This window comes from Coregonus clupeaformis, chromosome 35, assembly GCF_020615455.1.
Source record: "Coregonus clupeaformis isolate EN_2021a chromosome 35, ASM2061545v1, whole genome shotgun sequence".
NCBI lineage: Eukaryota > Metazoa > Chordata > Actinopteri > Salmoniformes > Salmonidae > Coregonus > Coregonus clupeaformis.
Genome location: NC_059226.1, coordinates 5,831,716 through 5,853,031, shown reverse-complemented (window position 1 = coordinate 5,853,031; position 21,316 = coordinate 5,831,716). Strand labels below are relative to the sequence as shown.

Here is a 21,316-nt window from a genome sequence, read left to right as displayed (position 1 = left end):
TCTGGGGCTCCACGCAAGATCTCACCCCGTGGGGTCAAAATGATCACAAGAACGGTGAGCAAAAATCCCAGAACCACACGGGGGGGCCTAGTGAATGACCTGCAGAGAGCTGGGACCAAAGTAACAAAGCCTACCATCAGTAACACACTACGCCGCCAGGGACTCAAATCCTGCAGTGCCAGACGTGTCCCCCTGCTTAAGCCAGTACATGTCCAGGCCCGTCTGAAGTTTGCTAGAGTGCATTTGGATGATCCAGAAGAGGATTGGGAGAATGTCATATGGTCAGATGAAACCAAAATAGAACTTTTTTGGTAAAAACTCAACTCGATCGTGTTTGGAGGACAAAGAATGCTGAGTTGCATCCAAAGAACACCATACCTACTGTGAAGCATGGGGGTGGAAACATCATGCTTTGGGGCTGTTTTTCTGCAAAGGGACCAGGACGACTGATCCGTGTAAAGGAAAGAATGAATGGGGCCATGTATCGTGAGATTTTGAGTGAAAACCTCCTTCCATCAGCAAGGGCATTGAAGATGAAACGTGGCTGGGTCTTTCAGCATGACAATGATCCCAAACACACCGCCCGGGCAACGAAGGAGTGGCTTCGTAAGAAGCATTTCAAGGTCCTGGAGTGGCCTAGCCAGTCTCCAGATCTCAACCCCATAGACAATCTTTGGAGGGAGTTGAAAGTCTGTGTTGCCCAGCGACAGCCCCAAAACATCACTGCTCTAGAGGAGATCTGCATGGAGGAATGGGCCAACATACCAGCAACAGTGTGTGAAAACCTTGTGAAGACTTACAGAAAACGTTTGACCTATGATGAAAATTACAGGCCTCTCATCTTTTTAACTGGGAGAACTTGCACAATTGGTGGCTGACTAAATACTTTTTTCCCCCACTGTATATGGTGTAACACAATCTTCAAAAAGGCAGTAACCTCAGCAGTGGCACTTGCTTGTAGAAGCTTATGGCTTTTAGGGAAAAGAACGGTGTGTGCTTAGGGTTGTTGTCCTTTTGGAAGGTGAACCTTCACCACAGTCTGAGGTCCTGAGCGCTCTAGAGCAGGTTTTCATCAAGGATCTCTCTGTACTTTGCTCCATTAAGCAAAGAGAAATGACAGTCCATCATTACTTTAAGACATGAAGGTTAGTCAATACGGAACATTTCAAGAACTTTGAAAGTTTCTTCAAGTGCAGTTGCAAAAACCATCAAGCGCTATGATGAAACTGGCTCTCATGAGGACCGCCACATGAAAGGAAGACCCAGAGTTACCTCTGCTGCAGAGGATAAGTTCCTCAGAAATCGGCAATTAACTGCACCTCAGATTGCAGCCCAAATAAATGCTTAACAGAGTTCAGGTAACTGACACATCTCAACATCAACTGTTGAGAGGAGACTGCGTGAATTAGACCTTCATGGTCGAATTGCTGCAAAGAAACCCCTACTAAAGGACACCAATAAGAAGAAGAAATTTGCTTGGGCCAAGAAACACGAACAATGGATATTAGACCGGTGGAAATCTGTCCTTTGGTCTGATGAGTCCAAATTTGAGATTTATGGTTCCAACCGCTGTGTCTTTGTGAGACGCAGAGTAGGAGAACGGATGATCTCCGCATGTGTGGTTCCCACCGTGAATCATGGAGGAGGAGGTGTGATGGTATGGGGGTGCTTTGCTGGTGACACTGTCTGTGATTTATTTAGAATTCAAGGCACACTTAACCACCATGGCTACCACAGCATTCTGTAGCGATATGCCATCCCATCTGGTTTGCGCTTAGTGGGACTATAATTTGTTTTTCAACAGGACAATGACCCAGAACACACCTCCAGTCTGTAAGGGCTATTTGACCAAGAAGGAGAGTGATGGAGTGCTGCATCGGATGACCTGGCCTCCACAATCACACCAACCTCTACCCAATTGAGATGGTTTGGGATGAGTTGGACCGCAGAGTGAAGGAATAGCAGCCAACAAGTGCTCAGCTTATGTGGGAACTCCTTCAAGCTGTTGGAAAAGCATTCCAGGGGACTACCTTATGAAGCTGGTTGAGAGAATGCCAAGAGTGTGCAAAGGGTGGCTACTTTGAAGAATCTAAAATGTATTTTGATTTGTTATTGTGTTATTTCATAGTTTTGATGTCTTCACTATTATTCTACAATGTAGAAAATAGTAAAAATTAAGAAGAACCCTTGAAGGTGTGTCCAAACTTTTGACTGGTACTGTATATATATTTTTGATCTCTGGTTAAAGATTGACTTTTGACTTCTGTTCGAGTACTCAATTACTCATGCCCATCCCTATGAAGCATGAGGCTAAACTCCCCCACTGTTTTGGGCTCTAGCAGCGTGAAGCAGATACTGTGTGAGAGCGAAGTCTTGCATCCCGCTCATCGCAATATTTGCGGTACTGCTCATGGCATTGAAAATGATGACGTTGATTTAGATGCTTTTTTTATTTATTAGGCTAATTTCTGTTGAACCATGGTCTATCTACTAGAAACTCATGGACAGTATGGACACGGATTTGAATACCACTCTACCAGGTAGAGGCTCTGGAACAGATTCTTTGTATCAAAGGTGACACACCTACAGTTGAAGTCAGAAGTTTACATACACTTAGGTTGGAGTCATTAAAACTCGTTTTTCAACCACTCCACAAATGTATTTTTAACAAGTCGGTTAGGACATCTACTTTGTGCATGACACAAGTAATCTTTCCAACAATTGTTTACAGACAGATTATTTCACTTATAATTCACTTTATCACAATTCCAGTGGGTCAGAAGTTTACATAGACTAAGTTGACTGTGCCTTTAAACAGCTTGGAAAATTCCAGAAAATGATGTCATGGCTTTAGAAGCTTCTGATAGGCTAATTGACATCATTTGAGTCAATTGGAGGTGTACCTGTGGATGTATTTCAAGGCCTACCTTCAAACTCAGTGCCTATTTGCTTGACATCATGGGAAAATCAAAAGAAATCAGCCAAGACCTCAGAAAAACAATTGTAGACCTCCACAAGTCTGGTTCATCCTTGGGAGCAATTTCCAAACGCCTGAAGGTACCACGTTCATCTGTACAAGCAATAGTAAGCAAGTATAAACACCATGGGACCACGCAGCCGTCACACCGCTCAGGAAGGAGACGCGTTCTGTCTCCTAGAGATAAACGTACTTTGGTGCGAAAAGTGCAAATCAATCCCAGAACAACAGCAAAGCACCTTGTGAAGATGCTGGAGGAAACAGGTACAAAAGTATCTATATCCACAGTAAAACAAGTCCTATATCGACATATAATAGTGACGCAGTGGTCTAAGGCACTGCATCGCAGTGCTAGCTGTGCCACTAGAGATCCTGGTTCGAATCCAGGCTCTGTTGTAGCCGGCCGCGACTGGGAGACCCATGGGGCGGCGCACAATTGGCCCAGCGTCGTCCAGGGTGTAGGGGAAGGAATGGCCGGCATCTACTACAAAACCATGGTGCTTGCCTACGGAGCTGTGAGGGGAACGGCACCTCCTTACCTTCAGGCCATGATCAGACCCTACACCCAAACGAGGGCACTACGTTCATTCACCTCTGGCCTGCTAGCCCGGAAGCACAGTTCCCGCTCAGCCCAGTCAAAGCTATTCGCTGCTCTGGCACCCCAATGGTGGAACAAGCTCCCCCATGACGCCAGGACAGCGGAGTCACTGACCACCTTCCGGAGACACTTGAAACCCTACCTCTTTAAGGAATACCTGGAATAGTATAACAGTAATCCTTCTACACCCCCCCCCCCCAGTGGTGGTTGTCCCACTGGCTATCCTGAGTTGAATGCACCAATTTGTAAGTCGCTCTGGATAAGAGCGTCTGCTAAATGACTTAAATGTAAATGTAAAACCTGAAAGGCCGCTCAGCAAGGAAGAAGCCACTGCTCCAAAACCGCCATAAAAAAGCCAGACTGCGGTTTGCAACTGCACATGGGGACAAAGATCGTACTTTTTGGAGAAATGTCCTCTGGTCTGATGAAACAAAAATAGAACTGTTTGGCCATAATGACCATCGTTATGTTTGGAGGAAAAGGGGGATAGCTTGCAAGCCGAAAAACACCATCCCATCCATGAAGCATGTGTGTGGCAGCATCATGCTGTGGGGGTGCTTTGCTGCAGGAGGGACTGGTGCACTTCACAAAATAGATGGCATCATGAGGAAGGAAAATTATGTGGATATATTGAAGCAAAATCTCAAGACATCAGTCAGGAAGTTAAAGCTTGGTCGCAAATGGGTCTTCCAAATGGACAATGACCCCAAGCATACTTCCAAAGTTGTGGCAAAATGGCTTAAGGATATCAAAGACAAGGTATTGGAGTGGCCATCACAAAGCTCTGACCTCAATCCTATAGAATATTTGTGGGCAGAACTGAAAAAGTGTGTGCGAGCAAGGAGGCCTACAAACCTGACTCAGTTACACCAGATCTGTCAGGAGGAATGGGCCAAAATTCACCCAACTTATTGTGGGAAGCTTGTGGAAGGAAACATTTGACCGAAGTTAAGCAATTTAAAGGCAATGCTACCAAATACTAATTGAGTGTATGTAAACTTCTGACCCACTGGGAATGTGATGAAATAAATAAAAGCTGAAATAAATCATTCTCTCTACTATTATTTTGACATTTCACATTCTTAAAATAAAGTGGTGATCCTAAATGTCAGGAATTGTGAAAAACTGAGTTTAAATGTATTTGGCTAAGGTGTATGTAAACTTCCGACTTCAACTGTACATTTTCAGGCCCTCTGGGAACTGACATGCAGACCTCTGACATACAGTCGATAAGAGATGCAGCTCACAATCTCCAAGGCTTGACTGACATGGAAACAGAATATAAATAGTGTTTTAAATTGCCCTTAAGGCTGTCATTGCAATTTTGTGAGTAGTGGTTCTATCCTGCTCTGTCTTTTTTTAGCATGGAGAAGTCTTCACCGATAGGTAGCAACTCAATTTGCTAACATCTGTTTCTTGATTTTGACAAAGAAACCAGCCCTTCCGACTGGAAATTGCTATTTTCTTATTAGATATACATTTTCAGAAGATGATATCTCTGGAAGATGTGTATTTTTGATCATGAAAATGTATTTTATTTTGCTACCATCATTTTTCCTCATTCAAATATGAAGATCCTTTATTATTTTACCACCCCTGTTTTAAGATGCTTTCTTTGTAGCATGACAAGCAATTCTTAATTAGCCTAATTTAAAACGAGGCTCTTTCCACAGCCACAGTAGAGCCATGAGTCATGCAAGCGAGAATAATGGTATAGCAAATACAAAATGTTTGTCACCAAGTAGGCAACATACTAGCTAGCTAATTAGGGTAATCTCTCATCACTTTAAGTGGTCTTGAATCATGCTTTTCATTTTAATTGATATAACATTTTCCCAGTAATCAATTTTGTCTCCCTTTTTCATCTGACGACATAGAATGTCATTGTGCTCTAGCAGTGTGAAGCAGATGCTGTGTGGTTGGATGGTTTCAAAGGATGTTATTAAAACACAACAGATATCCTTTCTGCCCTGAAAAAGACGATCCGACAATTCACTTTTTGCCCTGAAAATTACAAGGCATTGATTGGCCACACAAAAATACAAACACCACTTAAGTTGCCACTCACATTCAAACAAAGTAGGGTAACAAAAAGCAAACAAAAAAATGATTGACAAGTGTTTGTTTAAAGGTAAATGGTTAGAGCAGTATGGAGTGGGAGCCTTGCCCACTAGAAGCCTCCCTGCAGACTGTAACATAATAGAGACAAGTCATACAGGAAGCTGTTCCACTGCGCTGTAGGAGAGATGAACTTCATTCCCCCACTGTCACTTGTACTGCCTCTTTCTTTTTTGACACTTTTCTCTTTCTCCTTCTCTCCATCCACCACCTGCCTTTCAGGACTCCTTTCAAGGCATTTCCCCTCACCTCTCCCCCCTCTTTCCCTGAAGGAGACTTCACACAAGCTCTTAAATGATAACCCACAACATGTTTGGTTGCCCCAGACAACAGAGTGACTGAGGGCTGTGAGCGGTGGCACTGACGAGTGCTCAGGACAGGACCTACAAGTGCTCAGGACAGGACCTACAATGGGACATGGGCCTCAGGGTCAGAGTTTATGGTAGTGGTAGTTTGTCCATTGACCTATGGTTTTAAGCCCCTTAGACATAGTGTCTATAGTGCCATCCCCACCTCTAGATGTGACATCTGGAAGTTGTAGTAGCTACTCCCTGTAGTGACAGTCCACATAAGAGTGCAGCGTATAGGCTAGGTTACATCCATGACGTTCAATGTATTGCTTCAAAGTTCACAGCACTGTTAGAAGTTACCCTAGCTCTGTTCCCCTTCCTCAAAGTCTGACTTGGATCGGGACACATTTCTGTTTCACTTAGAAGCACAGAGGAGGGACTAAGCTCCAGCAGTTGTTTTATGAAGCTAATGTAGACGTATTAGCTGAGCTGCACCCCACTGCCAGTAGTTAGCCAGGCTCACAGAGAAACCATTAGTTACATTAAGGGTACAAATTGACTGGGACAGAGGAATAGGCAGCTGATGTAGGTCATGGAAATTGAATGATTTATCAGGCAATGTGTGTAGTCTAATATGACTCAGAAAGCAGCTAATAACCTAGTTGTTGGTTTTTCACATACTGTAGGATATGATAAAGCAATTATGAATTTTGTCTTACATGAAATCAATCTCCATATCTCTCTTGTTGTATTGAGTCCCTAGTCCTATTTTTAGATGACGCTGCAAACCAACAATGGAAACTGTAGAAGCCACTGCATGTATTGCCCAATACCTTGTTGTAATAAAGCTAAAACCTTGTGTTCCTAGACTAGAGAATGCAGTTCCCAAAAATGAAGCTACTACTGTACAATACAATGCCTTAGTCTATATATCTCCCCTCTCAGATGTGTATGTTTGAATGAGTACTGTCAGTAAAAAAGAATTAATTTGAACTGCACTACAATGCAGAATCCAATGTCCACTTATCAGTAGTCGACCATAGAATAGCCCACAGCCCTTGGGTCTGAGCTTTGCCTGTGTAGCGCTGATCTACACCTAACGTAGGGTTGCAAAATTCCTGAAACCTTCCCAAAATTCCCAATTTAAATATTCCCTCGCAGCCTATTCCCTCATGATTCCAGAAATCCTTTAACCAGAATTTCTGAAAAAACAGAGAATTTCTATCCACACTTCTACTATATACCTGACTCATATGTAATGTGACCTTGCAGACACAGTGTCGGGGAAGCTGCAGAACGACAACATTTACACCATCGCCAAGAGGAACGTGGAGGGCCAGGACATGCTCTACCAGTCCCTCAAGCTCACCAACGGCATCTGGATCCTGGCAGAGCTCCGCATCCAACCTGGCAACCCCAACTACACGGTAAGACACCCGCCTAACCTCCACTCTCCTAATTCTGAACTCAGAAGTCACACATATTGTTTTTGTCAGTAAAAGTCTGAAATGCCAAGCAGAAGGCTCTTTATATTTCCACCCTTCCCTCACTAGAGTATCAGGCAAATAAACACTTTTTTGTGTTTTGTCCTCCAACTGAACATACCCCAAAAGCCCTAGTCATTACGTGACCTTCATGAGTAGACTTAGTCTTTAATGGAATGTTTGAACCCAGGAAATAATTGATAGCCCTTCTCACTGAGACAGCAGCTTCGCCACACTCCCCTATAATGAAGTGCATGTTACATCCAGGAAGTGGTACTGTGGTACCTAGAGATGGTTTATGGAAGTAATACAAGTTATCGACCTTTGTTTTACACACACTCAGCTATATCCTGTTCCCTCATCATGTGTTTGAAGGAACCTGTTCATCATTGAGGGTTCATTGGGAATGCCTTGTCCTCTGGCAGAGTAATGGCTGACCTCGGCTGCAGACGTGCTGCTTGGTTAACTTTTGCTCTTCTAGATTGGCAATGAACAAGGTCAAAAGCCCCATGTAGCACTGCAAAATAGCTCCTAAATACAGGCATGGCCAGGTCCATCAAGTCAGTTCGTCTAGTGTGTCCAGACTCATAGACAGGTCCTTAATTGATTCCTGTATTAGCCATTCAAGGCCAAACAATCTCCTGATGAATGTATTCAGGTGAGGTCTATCCAAAACATTACATTTGATATTGCGATTTTGAACTGTCTTGAAAATGTCTTGAAATAAATAATATGCAGGAATCAAGTGCTTTCTTTTCTCTAAGTTACAGTACTGTACTTTTTCTTCCAAACTGATTATGTCACCTCATCGGAGTCTCTAAAAATGTGTCAAGTCTTGTACTCTCTTCTCTCTTTAACAGGTCTTTTTGGCTCATAGTGTATAAGTTACGTTTGAGGTTGTTGTCAGGGAAGGTCTGAGCTCAGCTGTCAAGCTGAAGGCTCTTTAGAAAACACAGTGTAGCAGCACATTCATATTTCCTGGCAATAAGGAGTGCTGGCTTCCATATATCAAATAAACCATACTCATTGGTGAATGATATACCATTTGTTTGCTGTATTTCTTTTTAATTAACACATCAATAGCCTTCTGTCCTAGCCAGATCAACTGTCTATCAGCATTTTGTAAAGTACCTGTCAAAAGCTTGATAGCAGGGAGTGTCACAACACCTACAATTTGATTATTTGTGTTATATGTTAGCAACAATCCTTATGTTCATGTGAAGCCCCAGGCAAAATGTCAGCAGCAGAAGGCCATGGAGAATTCCCAGCTCTGACAGTCCCTATGGCACAGCTTACAACACTGGTACTCATCACAGTGGAACTTCAGTGCTGCTGTCCCCTCTCTCTCTCTGCCTGCCTTGCTGCCTGGCTGGGTGACTACATTCATCTTAGCGCCTCCTGATTGTTTTACAGGCAGCTGTTCAGGCACTGGCTGCTCCCTGGCTCGATTACCTGTGCTGTGCTTCCCATCGAGGAAAAGCATGTTTGTCCTGGCTGGCCATGCTGTCGGTCTCCAGCTAATTGATTCTTAATGGGAATTTAGCCCAGGTCCCTCAGAGCAGTCGTGCTGATGCAGCCAGTGGATAACAGTGGGACAGGCTATATTAGTTAGGCTCTAGAAGGAGAAAAGTTCCTGGGGAATTAGAAAATAAATCTTGCTTGTGACCAACTAGGTTCAATGCCGGGTCTCCTGTGGGCCACAAGACTGTGTTAGCCCATCAAAGCAGTTGAGAACAAACACTTATCCTATTTGCTGCCAAACACTTATCCTATCTTCCTGGGGTCCAGCAAAATTAAGGCAGTTCATACAATAACATTTTTTTTTTACAATTCACAGATTTGACAACACACTGTGTGCCCTCAGGCCCCTACTCCATCACTACCACATATCTAAAGTACAAAATCCATGTGTATGTGTGTGTATAGTGCGTATGCTATGGTGTGTGTGTATGCATGTGTCTGTGCCTATGTTTGGGTTGCTTCACAGTCCCCGCTGTTCCATAAAGTGTATTTTTATCTGTTTTTTATATCTAATTCTACTGCTTGCATCAGTTACTTGACGTGGAATAGAGTTCCAAGTAGTCATGGCTCTATGTAGTACTGTGCACCTCCCATAGTCTGTTCTGGACTTGGGGACTGTGAAGAGACCTCTTGTGGGGTATGCATGGGTGTCCGAGCTGTGCGCCAGTAGTTCAAACAGACAGCTCGGTGCATTCAACATGTCAATACTTCTCATAAATACAAGTAGTGATGAAGTCAATCTCTCCTCCACTTTGAGCCAGGAGAGATTGACATGCATATTATTAATATTAGCTCTCTGTCTACATCCAAGGGCCAGCCGTGCTGCCCTGTTTTGAGCCCATTGCAATTTTCTTAAGTCCTTTTTTGTGGCACCTGACCACACGACTGAACAGTAGTCCAGGTGTGACAAAACTAGGGCCTGTAGGACCTGCCTTGTTGATAGTGCTGTTAAGAAGGTAGAGCAGCGCTTTATTATGGACATACTTCTCCCCATCTTAGCTACTGTTGTATCAATATGTTTTGACCATGACCGTTTACAATCCAGGGTTACTCCAAGCAGTTTAGTCACCTCAACTTGCTCAATTTCCACATGATTTATTACAAGATTTAGTTGAGGTTTAGGGTTTAGTGAATGATTTGTCCCAAATACAATGCTTTTAGTTTGAGAAATATTTAGGACTAACTTATTCCTTGCCACCCACTCTGAAACTAACTGCAACTCTTTAAGTGTTGCAGTCATTTTAGTCGCTGTAGTAGCTGACATGTATAGAGTTGAGTCATCTGCATACATAGACACTCTGGCTTTACTCAAAGCCAATGGCATGTCATTAGTAAAGATTGAAAAAAGTAATGGGCCTAGACAGCTGCCCTGGGGAATTCCTGATTCTACCTGGATTATGTTGGAGAGGCTTCCATTAAAGAAAACCCTCTGTGTTCTGTTAGAGAGGTAACTCTTTATCCACAATATAGCAGGGGGTTTAAAGCCATAACACATATGTTTTTCCAGCAGCAGACTATGATCAATAATGTCAAAAGCTGCACTGAAGTCTAACAAAACAGCCTATGACATCGGGGGCAGTGGAAGACTGATAATATAAAGTGAGCTATTGTGATGGCCATGGCTATTGTTTTTTTTGCTCCCCATACATTGATAATTCCCAGGGGTTATTTCATTTGACCCTTGCACAATAACTGCTGTCTAAGGTAGTGGAGTTCAGGCAGCAGTTCATATCAACCTTTCGAAATGGTCAAGGGCAGCTGTTGTGGGGCCAATTTATTGGCAAACGCCTCTCAGACAAATACCTTTGGGACAACATCAGAGCCTGTCATGGAACAGTGAGAACATATGGACCAGGCCATAATAACAGGAGAATGTACACTCAGTGGCCAGTTTATTAGGTGCACCCATCTAGTACCCCCTTTGCCTCCAGAACAGCCAGAAACATTGCTCAATTGATATCAATGGACCTAACGTGTGTCAGGAAAACATTCCCCACACCATTACACCACCGCAACCAGCCAGTACCGTTGACACCAGGCAGAAAGGGGCCCTGGACTCAAGCTTCTTACACCAAATCCTGACTCTGCCATCAGCATGACGCTACAGGAACAGGGATTCGTCGGACCAGGCAATATTTTTCCACTCCTCAATTGTCCGTTGTTGGTGATTGCGTGCCCACTGGAGCCGCTTCTTATTGTTTTTAGCTGATAGGAGTGGAACCCAGTGTGGTCGTCTGCTGCAATAGCCCATCCGTGACAAGAACCGACGAGTTGTGCGTTCCGAGATGCCGTTCTGCACACCACTGTTGTACTGCGCTGTTTGTGGCCCGCCTGTTAGCTTGCATGATTCTTGCCATTCTCCTTCGATCTCTCATCAACAAACTGATTTCACCCACAGGACTGCCGCCTACTGCATGTTTTTTGTTTGTCGCACCCATTCTCGGTAAACCCTAGACACTGTTGTGCGTGAAAAGCCAAGGAGGCCGGCCGTTTCTGAGGTACTGGAACTGGCGCGCCTGGCACCGACGATCATACCACGCTCAAAGTCGCTTAGGTCACTCGTTTTACCCATTCTAACGTTCAATCGAACAGTAACTGAATGCCTCGATGCCTGTCTGCCTGCTTTATATAGCAAGCCACACCTACATGACCACTGTCTGTAGGCGTGAACCCTTTTCGTGAATGGGGTGGTGTATCTAATAAACTGGCCACTGAGTGTACGTCTACATGCTAGTATGTATTAATGTTGTAGAGTTTGTAAAGAGGTAGTATGGATGTACCCTCGCACATTGACTCGGTAACAGTACCCCCTGTATATAGCCTCGTTATTGTTATTTTATTGTTACTTTTTATTTAATTTTTTACTTTAGTTTATTTAGTAAATATTTTCTTAACTCTATTTCTTAAACCGCATTGTTGGTTAAGGGCTTGTAAGTAAGCATTTCACGGTAAGGTCTACACCTGTTGTATTCGGCGCATGTGACAATATAAACGGTTGAGTTTGATATAATTGAAAATCTTACAAACAGGGTTGTCAAATTATTTGAGAATTTCTTTGAATTTTGTTTTTAAATAAACATTCGTAACATTTAACCCCAACTATCTAAAAGCGCATAAACTCAGATGTTTTATATTTCCGCATACAGTATGTTATAACTTAGACCCTATTACATGTTAGGGTTGGACGGTATCCAGATTTCCATACCTTCATACCGTTCCTGTACAATACCGGGGTATATGGTATTACTGGCAGGGCACACAAGGGGTGCTATTTCTTTCTACTTCTATTTATTTTTAAACAAGGTATGCTAACAAAGTACTAGGGAATTCCCATAGCGGACACTAGCTAAATGCTAAAAAGCGCAAGCGAACATAAACTAAATGCAAGGGCAGACAACCCAGCTTATAAAGTTATAGAACTTCAAAAATCTCAAAAGGCTACTCACACTTGATCCAGAAGGGGATTGGTTGTCTCTACTGTAACCAAGAAGCTTGATATTGCAAGCTAGCCACCTAACGCTATAGCTAGCAAACCAAATGCATAGCTGGAGCCCTGAGCTGGAGAAAATGTATTTGGCACATCTATGATTGCCAGCAAAATATCTTATAAGTTAACTAGCTAAGATTAGTATTGAATTTCAAGTGTACCTTGATCACCTCTCTTGTTCTGCTCAACAGTGGATCGTCATGTCATGTTTGCTCCATGTGCTCTTTGTAAACAAATATACCATGTGACCACAGAGTTTCTTAACCCAGAGGTGCAACATCGCAAGACTTCCGGGAACGCTTGCAAACCGACCAAGCAGACCAGGCCGGGGTTTGGGAAGTGACAAATTCTTCCTTAGTTGTTCGTTTTCTCGAAATCTAAAGGCACAACCTAGATTCGAGCCAATGTCTTAAGTAGTTGAACATGTTATTACTCCAACCTCGTGAAAGTGACAAACTGACATGTTTTCATTTTTGTCAAAAACAACTTTATATCGAAGGAGTGTTTATATAGTCAAGGATATGTTTTTTATAATTCTACAAAGTCCTAGGGAAAAATGTAGGCCTAAAGCCAATTTTCGACACTTCCAGCCAGTGACGCATCAACATTCTAACAGTCTAATAAATACATTTAATATATTATATCGGAAGAATAATAATTTGGTTGTGTTTATAAAGGTCTTAGGTAACATTAGAAAACTAAAAAACAATTATTTAAAAGAACATAATAGCATTTTCATTAGTTTGTTACTCTAGGCTGTAAGTAAAAATGAAAAAACACTAGTTCAAGGCCATCACAAAGTAGTCCATTATAATTTAGTTTTGGCAGACCTAAAGAAACATTGTGGAAATAAGAAAATGTATTTAAAAGAAAACAGAATAGCTAATTTTACATTTACAAAAATATAAACGCAACATGTAAAGTGTTGGTCCCGTGTTTCATGAGCTGAAATAAAAGATCCCAGAAATTTTCCAATTTATTTCTCTCAAATGTTATGCACAAATTTGACAGCTAATGAAACAGGAGTATTTTGGTCTGTAATAAAGCCCTTTTGTGGGGAAAAACTCATTTTGATTGGCTGGGCCTGTCTCCCAAGTGGGTGGGCCTGTCTCCCAAGTGGGTGGGCCTATGCCCTCCCAGGCCCACCCATGGCTGCGCCCCTGCCCAGTCATGTGAAATCCATAGATTAGGCCCTAATGAATTTATAACAAATTATACAAACCCTGTTTTTAAATGATATCAAACTCAACATTTTATATTTTCCAGTGATGAAGACATAGATGTGGGAAATGCTAAATGGGTCAACTTTGACCACCTCTATCTCCTAAATGTTTTAGCATTCAGGTCCAAAAAGCTACTTTCTGACCACTTCTACCATGGGCAAATACACTACATGAGCAAAAGTATATGGACACCTGCTCGTCGAACATCTCATTCCAAAATCATGGGCATTAATTTCGAGTTGGTCCTGCCTTTGCTGCTATAACAGCCTCCACTCTTCTGCGAAGGCTTTCCACTAGATGTTGGAACATTGCTGCGGGGACTTCCATTCAGCCACAAGAGCATTAGTGAGGTTGGGCGATTAGGCCTGGCTCGCAGTCGGCGTTCCAATTAATCCCAAAGGTGTTCAATGGAGTTGAGGTCAGGGCTCTGTGCAGGCCAGTCAAGTTCTTCCACACCGATCTCGACAAACAATTTCTGTATGGACGTCATTTGTGCACGGGGGCATTGTCATGTTGAAACAGGAAAGGGACTTCCCCAAACTGTTGCCACAAAGTTGGAAGCACAGAATCATCTAGAATGTAATTGTATGCTGTAACGTTAAGATTTTCCTTCACTGGAACTAAGGGGTCTAGCCCGAACCATGAAAAACAGCCCCAGACCATTATTCCTCCTCCACCTAACTTTACAGTTGGCACTATGCATTCAGGCAGGTAGCGTTCTTCTGGCATCAGCCAAACCCAGATTTGTCCGTCGGACTGCCAGATGGGGAAGCGTGATTCATCACTCCAGAGAACGCGTTTCCACTGCTCCAGAGTCCAATGGCGGCGAGCTTTACACCACTCCAGCCGACGCTTGGCATTGCAAATGGTGATCTTAGGCTTATGTGCTGCTGCTCGGCCATGGAAACCCATTTCATGAAGCTCCCAATGAACAGTTCTTGTCAGGGGCGCAACTTTGGTTTTAGAAGTGGGGGAGACATACAGTACCAGACAAAGTTTGGACACACCTACTCATTCAAGTTTTTTTTTCTATTTTTTAAAACTATTTTCTACATTGTAGAATAAGGCTGGTAACTCTAATGTAGTCCCCTGTAGCTCAGTTGGTAGAGCATGGCGCTTGCAACGCCAGGGTTGTGGGTTCGTTTCCCACGGGGGGCCAGTATGAAAGCAGAGAGGTAACTCTGGGTCTTCCATTCCTGTGGCGGTCCTCATGAGAGCCAGTTTCATCATAACGCTTGATGGTTTTTGCGACTGCACTTGAAGAAACTTTCAAAGGTCTTGACATTTTCCGTATTGACCTACATGTCTTAAAGTAATGATGGAATGTCGTTTCTCTTTGCTTATTTGAGCTGTTCTTGCTATAATATGGACTTGGTCTTTTACCAAATAGGGATATCTTCTGTATACCACCCCTACCTTGTCACAACACAAGTGATTGGCTCAAACGCATTAAAAAGGAAAGAAAGTCCACAAATTAACTTCACTATTATTCTACAATGAAAAAATAAAGAACATCCCTTGAATGAGTAGGTGTGTCCAAACTTTTGACTGGTAGTGTACAGTACCAGTCAAAAGTTTGGACACACCTACTCATTCAAGGGTTTTTCTTTTTTTAAACAATTTTTTACATTGTAGAATAATAGTGAAGACATCAAAGCTATGAAATAACACATATGGAATCATGTAGTAACCAAAAAGGTGTTAAACAAATCAAAATATATGTTATATTTGAGATTCTTCAAATAGCCACCCTTTGCCTTGATGACAGCTTTGCACACTCTTGGCATTCTCTCAACCAGCTTCACCTGGAATGCTTTTCCAACAGTCTTGAAGGAGTTCCCACATATGCTGAGCACTTGTTGGTTGCTTTTCCTGCACTCTGCCATCCGACTCATCCCAAACCATCTCAATTGGGGTGAGGTCGTGGGATTCAGCCAAACCCAGAGTGGCTATTTGAAGAATCTCAAATATAAAACATATTTTGATTTGTTTAACACTTTTTTGGTTGCTACATGATTTCATATGTGATATTTCATAGTTTTGATGTCTTCACTTTTATTCTAAAATTCTACATTAAAATTAAAGAAAAAGCCTTGAATGAGTAGGTGTGTCCAAACTTTTGAGTGGTACAATATATATATATTTATTTTTTATCCAGTTGGTTAAACACTCCAAACAGCCTACCCAACCGCTCGGAGGCGTCTGCATGGTCCTAAAGCACACATTTGCCTTGTTTTGTATCACATTCCAATGGTAAAACTGGGGGGGGACAAAAATGCAATTTCAGAATGTGGGGGGGACATGTCCCTAGTGAAAGTTGTGCTCCTGGTTCTTGTGCTGACGTTGCTTTCAGAGGCATTTTGGAACTTTGGTAGTGAGTGTTGCAACCGAGGACAGACGATTTTTACGCTCTACGCGCATCAGCACTCAGCAATCCCATTCTGTGAGCTTGTGTGGCCTACCACTTCACGGCTGAGCCGTTGTTGCTTCTTGACGTTTCCACTTCACAATAACAGCACTTACAGTTGACCGGGGCAGCTCTAGCAGGGCAGAAATTTTACGAACTGACTTGTTGGAAAGGTGGCATCCTATGACGGTGCCATGTTGAACGTCACTGAGCTCTTCAGTACGGGCCATTCTACTGCCAATGTTTGTCTATGGAGATTGCATGGCGGTGTGCTCTATTTTATACACCTGTCAGCAATGGGTGTGGCTGAAACAGCTGAATCCACTAATTTGAAGCGGTGTCCACATACTTTTGTATATATAGTGTATGTATAGAACGATTTGTTCAAATCAAAAGGGGTGCAGTCAAAAAGTGATTGAAATCAAATGGAACGACCCCACTGTGAATAGAAACTGATCAATGCTGATGTTAAATCCGGTCGTAGGAAAATGTATAATACTGAGATGGATGAATTTAATATAATATACTTTGTAGGGATACTCAATAACACTATTATATATTATTGTGTTCACAATAAGTGTTAGGATGAAAAGAGTTGCGAAAAGCAATTAAACTGTTGTGCTGTAGAGAAGGTGAAATGTACTCAGACTTATTGAGCTGAAATGTAACCTATAGTTTTGTACCTCAATCTATAGTTTTTCCTATCCTCTCTTCCAGCTGTCCTTGAAGTGCCGGGCTCCTGAGGTGACCCAGTATGTCTACCAGGTGTACGACTCAGTCCTGAAGAACTGAACCTTCCGTCCGTCCAGTCACCACGCTCCACTCCACACCTCGCCCCAAGAACAAACAGCAGCTGTTAGCGTTTTAGTCATTTATTATTCCTTTCCCTCATTCCTCTCCACCATCTTTACCTCCATGGGAGAATGTAACATCCCCAGTCCATCCTAAACTAAATGTCTTAATGTCGTAAAACGTGGTTGATGGTGAAGCTCTCCAAAAAGAAGAAGAAATCTTTCATATTCACTAAGCCATCGGTCCCACCTCTTTGTACTGTATTGCCAATATTGGAAAGTGTCATATCATATATGTTTTTGTGGCTATTCTTATTTATGCTTGTTCTGCTTCCGTGGTACTTTTTCTACTTTCCCAACCGTTCCACAAGAGATACTCGATTTGGTGCCATCTTCCAGGCCTTACTGGGGCGGACGTTTCCAGTTGAACCAGTTGCTATGTCTCCATGATGCAACAAGTACCATTCTGGGCCAAGATGGCAGTAGTGAGAGGCGAGAGCAGGGCCAGGGAACATGAAATTGTCAGGTTGCCATGATTTTAATGCATTAGTGGATGTCATTCTGTTCTCATTTTAGTAACCACTATGCAAACCACTATTTATGATAGCTATTATTACTTGTTTGCTCCAGTCTGTGCCATTGTTTTTTTTTACTGATACTTGCAGGCAGCTGATAATTTCATGCTTCTCAACACTTTTCTGATTGCTCGACCTGCCGCAGCATCAAACACAGCTATAGTCATTCCTAGATTGTCATTCCTTGATTTTCAATAATCCATGCCCCTTTGCTGGTTTTGTGTTGCAGTATTAATTAATATGCCAATTGTGAGTGTGGCATGAGTTGTCCATTCTGTTATGCTGTTCTCATCTTATGTTGATTCCAATGAGATATTCTGCATTATTCTTTATATGTAAGATTGTTATTGATATTCCATTTGCAGCTGTTCACCCAAACTAAACTAAACCCTAAACCTTTGGTCAAACCCAAAGCCAGGGTCAATATCAGTTGCTATTATCATAATAGGTAACAACCCCATACTGTCATCAATTACATGCCTAGTGTACGTGTTTGTGGTGTTCTGCAGTTAAACCCACCTCCCTGACATTGCTTTATCCTAAACATGGAGGATATTTAGTGCTTGCAGGCCACCTAATGACCAGGGTCACCCCTCTATGATTATACTGTGCAGTGACGTGGTGTAGTTTGTAGACCTAAAGTTCTGTGCGACTAACTAAATATTATTATTATTATATTACTACCTTGTAACCCAGAATTAGTGTGCTTGTATTCCATAACAGAAAAACGTTGGCTCTATATTCCAGTTATGTACCAAGTCCTCATATGGAAGTTTTATTAATAAATGTATACAAACTGATGTGATTTTAATATGCTATATCGCTATAACTAACCATGCTTGTTAGACCTCTGGTAGTTGAGCTCAAACATTGTTGATCATTTTATTAATCATTTTATTGAAACCAATGTAAAGTGCAGTCTGAAGGGTACCAATTGTGTTTGTGACTTCAGCTTTCTAATTGTATTGTTGCTACATGCTGATGTGCCTGTGAACCTGCATGGAAGCGGTGGCCATTGCTCCCAATAAATCTTTGCTGTCTGTTTTCCTCAAAACAACACTTGGCTACATGGGATGGTCTTATCTTTGCCCAGAATTTGACTGCATGTATCCCAAGCAAGATGTTATAAAGGTGTATTTGGGTGTGGCTTTCCCATCCAGAATATTTAATGTACTTATAAGTCCAGCAACCAGGAATAGGCCTACAGAACGGCTGTAGTAAGAAGTAATATGACAACTGAAATGTCCATTTTTAGCCTCTTCTCCTCAAGCTAACCTATTGATCCTGCATCGCTCCTCGTCAGTTACATTTTAGTCATTTAGCAGACGCTCTTATCCAGAGCGACTTACAGTTAGTGAATGCATACATGTCATCAAGGTGTCACTGTGTCCTCTATTATTTCAATAAAATGTCCGGTTTAAATGAATGCAGTGCCTGATGTGTTTCACTCATTTGCTCACAATCCATAATCAGACCAGAGGTAATATGACCAGCGTGATGCACAGCCAAAGGACAGCCACAGCGGTGTGTAATCAACAGATGCTCAGAATGTAGAGCAGCTCGCTAAGAATCAAAGATTATTTCCCATGGGATGCTACTGATGTTTTAGGTGTTTTTTTTCTTTGGAGGGTAGGCATTTTCACACTGACAATGTCAGTCTGAATCAGCATGTTGATTTTGTTGATTTTTGTTTTTTTACAGTTGAGTGTCTGGGAGAAAAGCAAGCACAATGGAAGTTACACAGTCTAGAGACCAGCATTTTCAGTGTTGGAAAAAGTGTTTCACACTGGACTGCCAACTTTACATCATCTGCATTGTGGGGATCGGGAAGAAGTCTGGCTTGAACTTCAGCAATTAGCAGAGCTATAGGCCTAGAGAATATGGCTCTGGTAATTAGTTGCAATATAACTCCGTCACATCCACATTGAGTGTCAAGGTTTATATTGTTGAAAACTCATTGGAAAAAGTCTGAAGCAAAAAACATGTAATTCACATGACCTTGTACTCTCGTTTCAAGGCCAAACTGGAAGACTGAATAAGATCAACAATGGTGTGTTTGTAAGGTGAGGTCGGTGAGTTCACACAGAGAGACCACCCAAGTCATAGTTCTCTCTGTTGCGCACAGCAAGCGGTACTGCTGCACCAAGTCTGGAACCAACAGGACCCTGAACAGCTTCTACCCCCAAGCCATAAGACTGCTAAATAGTTAGTCCGGGTAGCTATTTGGTTAACTATTTAACTATGTGCATTGACCTTTTTTGCACAAACCTTTTTTTTCTATTGACATTGTATTGTGTTTAGGATGGATCCCCATTAGATGCTGCGAAGGCAGCAGCTACTCTTCCTGGTGTCCAGCCAAAATTAAGGCACTTTTCACAGTCCTCGCTGTTCCATATGGTGTATTTGTATCTGTTTTTTCAAACGGATTTTACTGCTTGTGTGAGTTACTTGATGTGGAATAGAGTTCCATGTAACCTTGGCTCTATGTAGTACTTTGCACCTCCAATAGTCTGTTCTGGACTTGGGAACTGTGAAGAGACCTCTGGTGGCATGTCTTGTGGGGTATGCGTGCATGGGTATCCGAGCTGTGTGCTAGTAGTTTAAACAGACCGCTCGGTGCATTCAACATGTGATACATACGCTGCTGCTACTGTTTACTATGTAACTTTATTCCTAGTTCTATGTACAGTGCCTTTGGAAAATATTCAAACCCCTTGACTTTTTCCACATTTTGTTACATTACAGCCTTATTCTAAAATTGATTAAATATGTATTTATTTCAGCAATCTACACACAATACCCCATAATGACAAAGCAAAAACAGTTTATTTTTTGGAGGCAAATTTATTAAAAATAAAAAAGAGAAATACCTTTGCTATGAGACTCAAAATTAAGGTCATGTGCATCCTGTTTCCATTGATCATCCTTGAGATGTTTCTACAACTTGATTGGAGTCCACCTGTGGTAAATTCAATTGATTGGATATTATTTGGAAAGGCACACCCCTGTCTATATAAGGTCCCACAGTTGACAGTGCACGTCAGAGCAAAAACCAAGCCATGAGGTCGAAGGAATTGTCCGTAGAGCTCCGAGACAGGATTGTGTCGAGGCACAGATCTGGGGAAGGGTACCAAAAAATTTCTACAGCATTGAAGGTCCCCAAGAACACAGTGGCCTCCATCATTCTTAAATGGAAGAAGTTTGGAACCTCTAGACTCTTCCTAGAGCTGGCCGCCCAGCAGAGTGGGTATGACGCTACAAGCTTGGCACACCTGTGTTTGGGGAGTTTCTCCCATTCTTCTCTGCAGATCCTCTCAAGCTCTGTCAGGTTGGATGGGGAGCGTCGCTTCAGGTCTCTGTTACATTTGGTTCAAGTCCTGGCTCTGGCTGGGCCACTCAAGGACATTCAGAGACTTGACCCAAAGCCACTCCTGCGTTGTCTTGGCTGTGTGCCTAGGGGCATTGTCCTGTTGGAAGGTGAATCTTCGCCCCAGTCTGAGGTCCTGAGTGCTCTGCAGCAGGTTTTCATCAAGGATCTCTCTGTACTTTGCTCCGTTTATTTTTCCCTCGACCCTGACTAGTCTCCCTGCTGCTGAAAAAATCCCCACAGCATGATGCTGCACCCACCATGCTTCACAAGTAGGGATGGTGCCAGGTTTCCTCCAGACGTGATGCTTGGCATTCAGGCCAAAGAGTTCAATCTTGGTTTCATCAGACCAGAGAATCTTGTTTCTCATGGTCTGTGTCCTTTAGGTGCCTTTTGGCTAACTCCAAGCGGGCTGTCATGTGCCTTTTACTGAGGAGTGGCTTCCGTCTGGCCACTCTACCATAAAGGCCTGATTGGT

General features: G+C 42.6%; 1 protein-coding gene across 2 annotated transcripts in view; it reads left to right on the top strand.

The window, feature by feature from the left end:
• LOC121551480 (AP-2 complex subunit beta) overlaps positions 1 to 18,897 on the top strand; it is a 68,672-nt gene extending 49,775 nt beyond the window's left edge. For both annotated transcript variants that reach the window (XM_041864163.2, XM_041864162.2), the window contains 2 exons: positions 7,256 to 7,410; positions 16,823 to 18,897. In XM_041864163.2, the coding sequence (XP_041720097.1) occupies positions 7,256 to 7,410; positions 16,823 to 16,897 (230 nt within the window). In that variant the 3' untranslated portion in view covers positions 16,898 to 18,897. The remainder of the gene's footprint in view (positions 1 to 7,255; positions 7,411 to 16,822) is intronic.
• Positions 18,898 to 21,316: the final 2,419 nt, after the last annotated feature.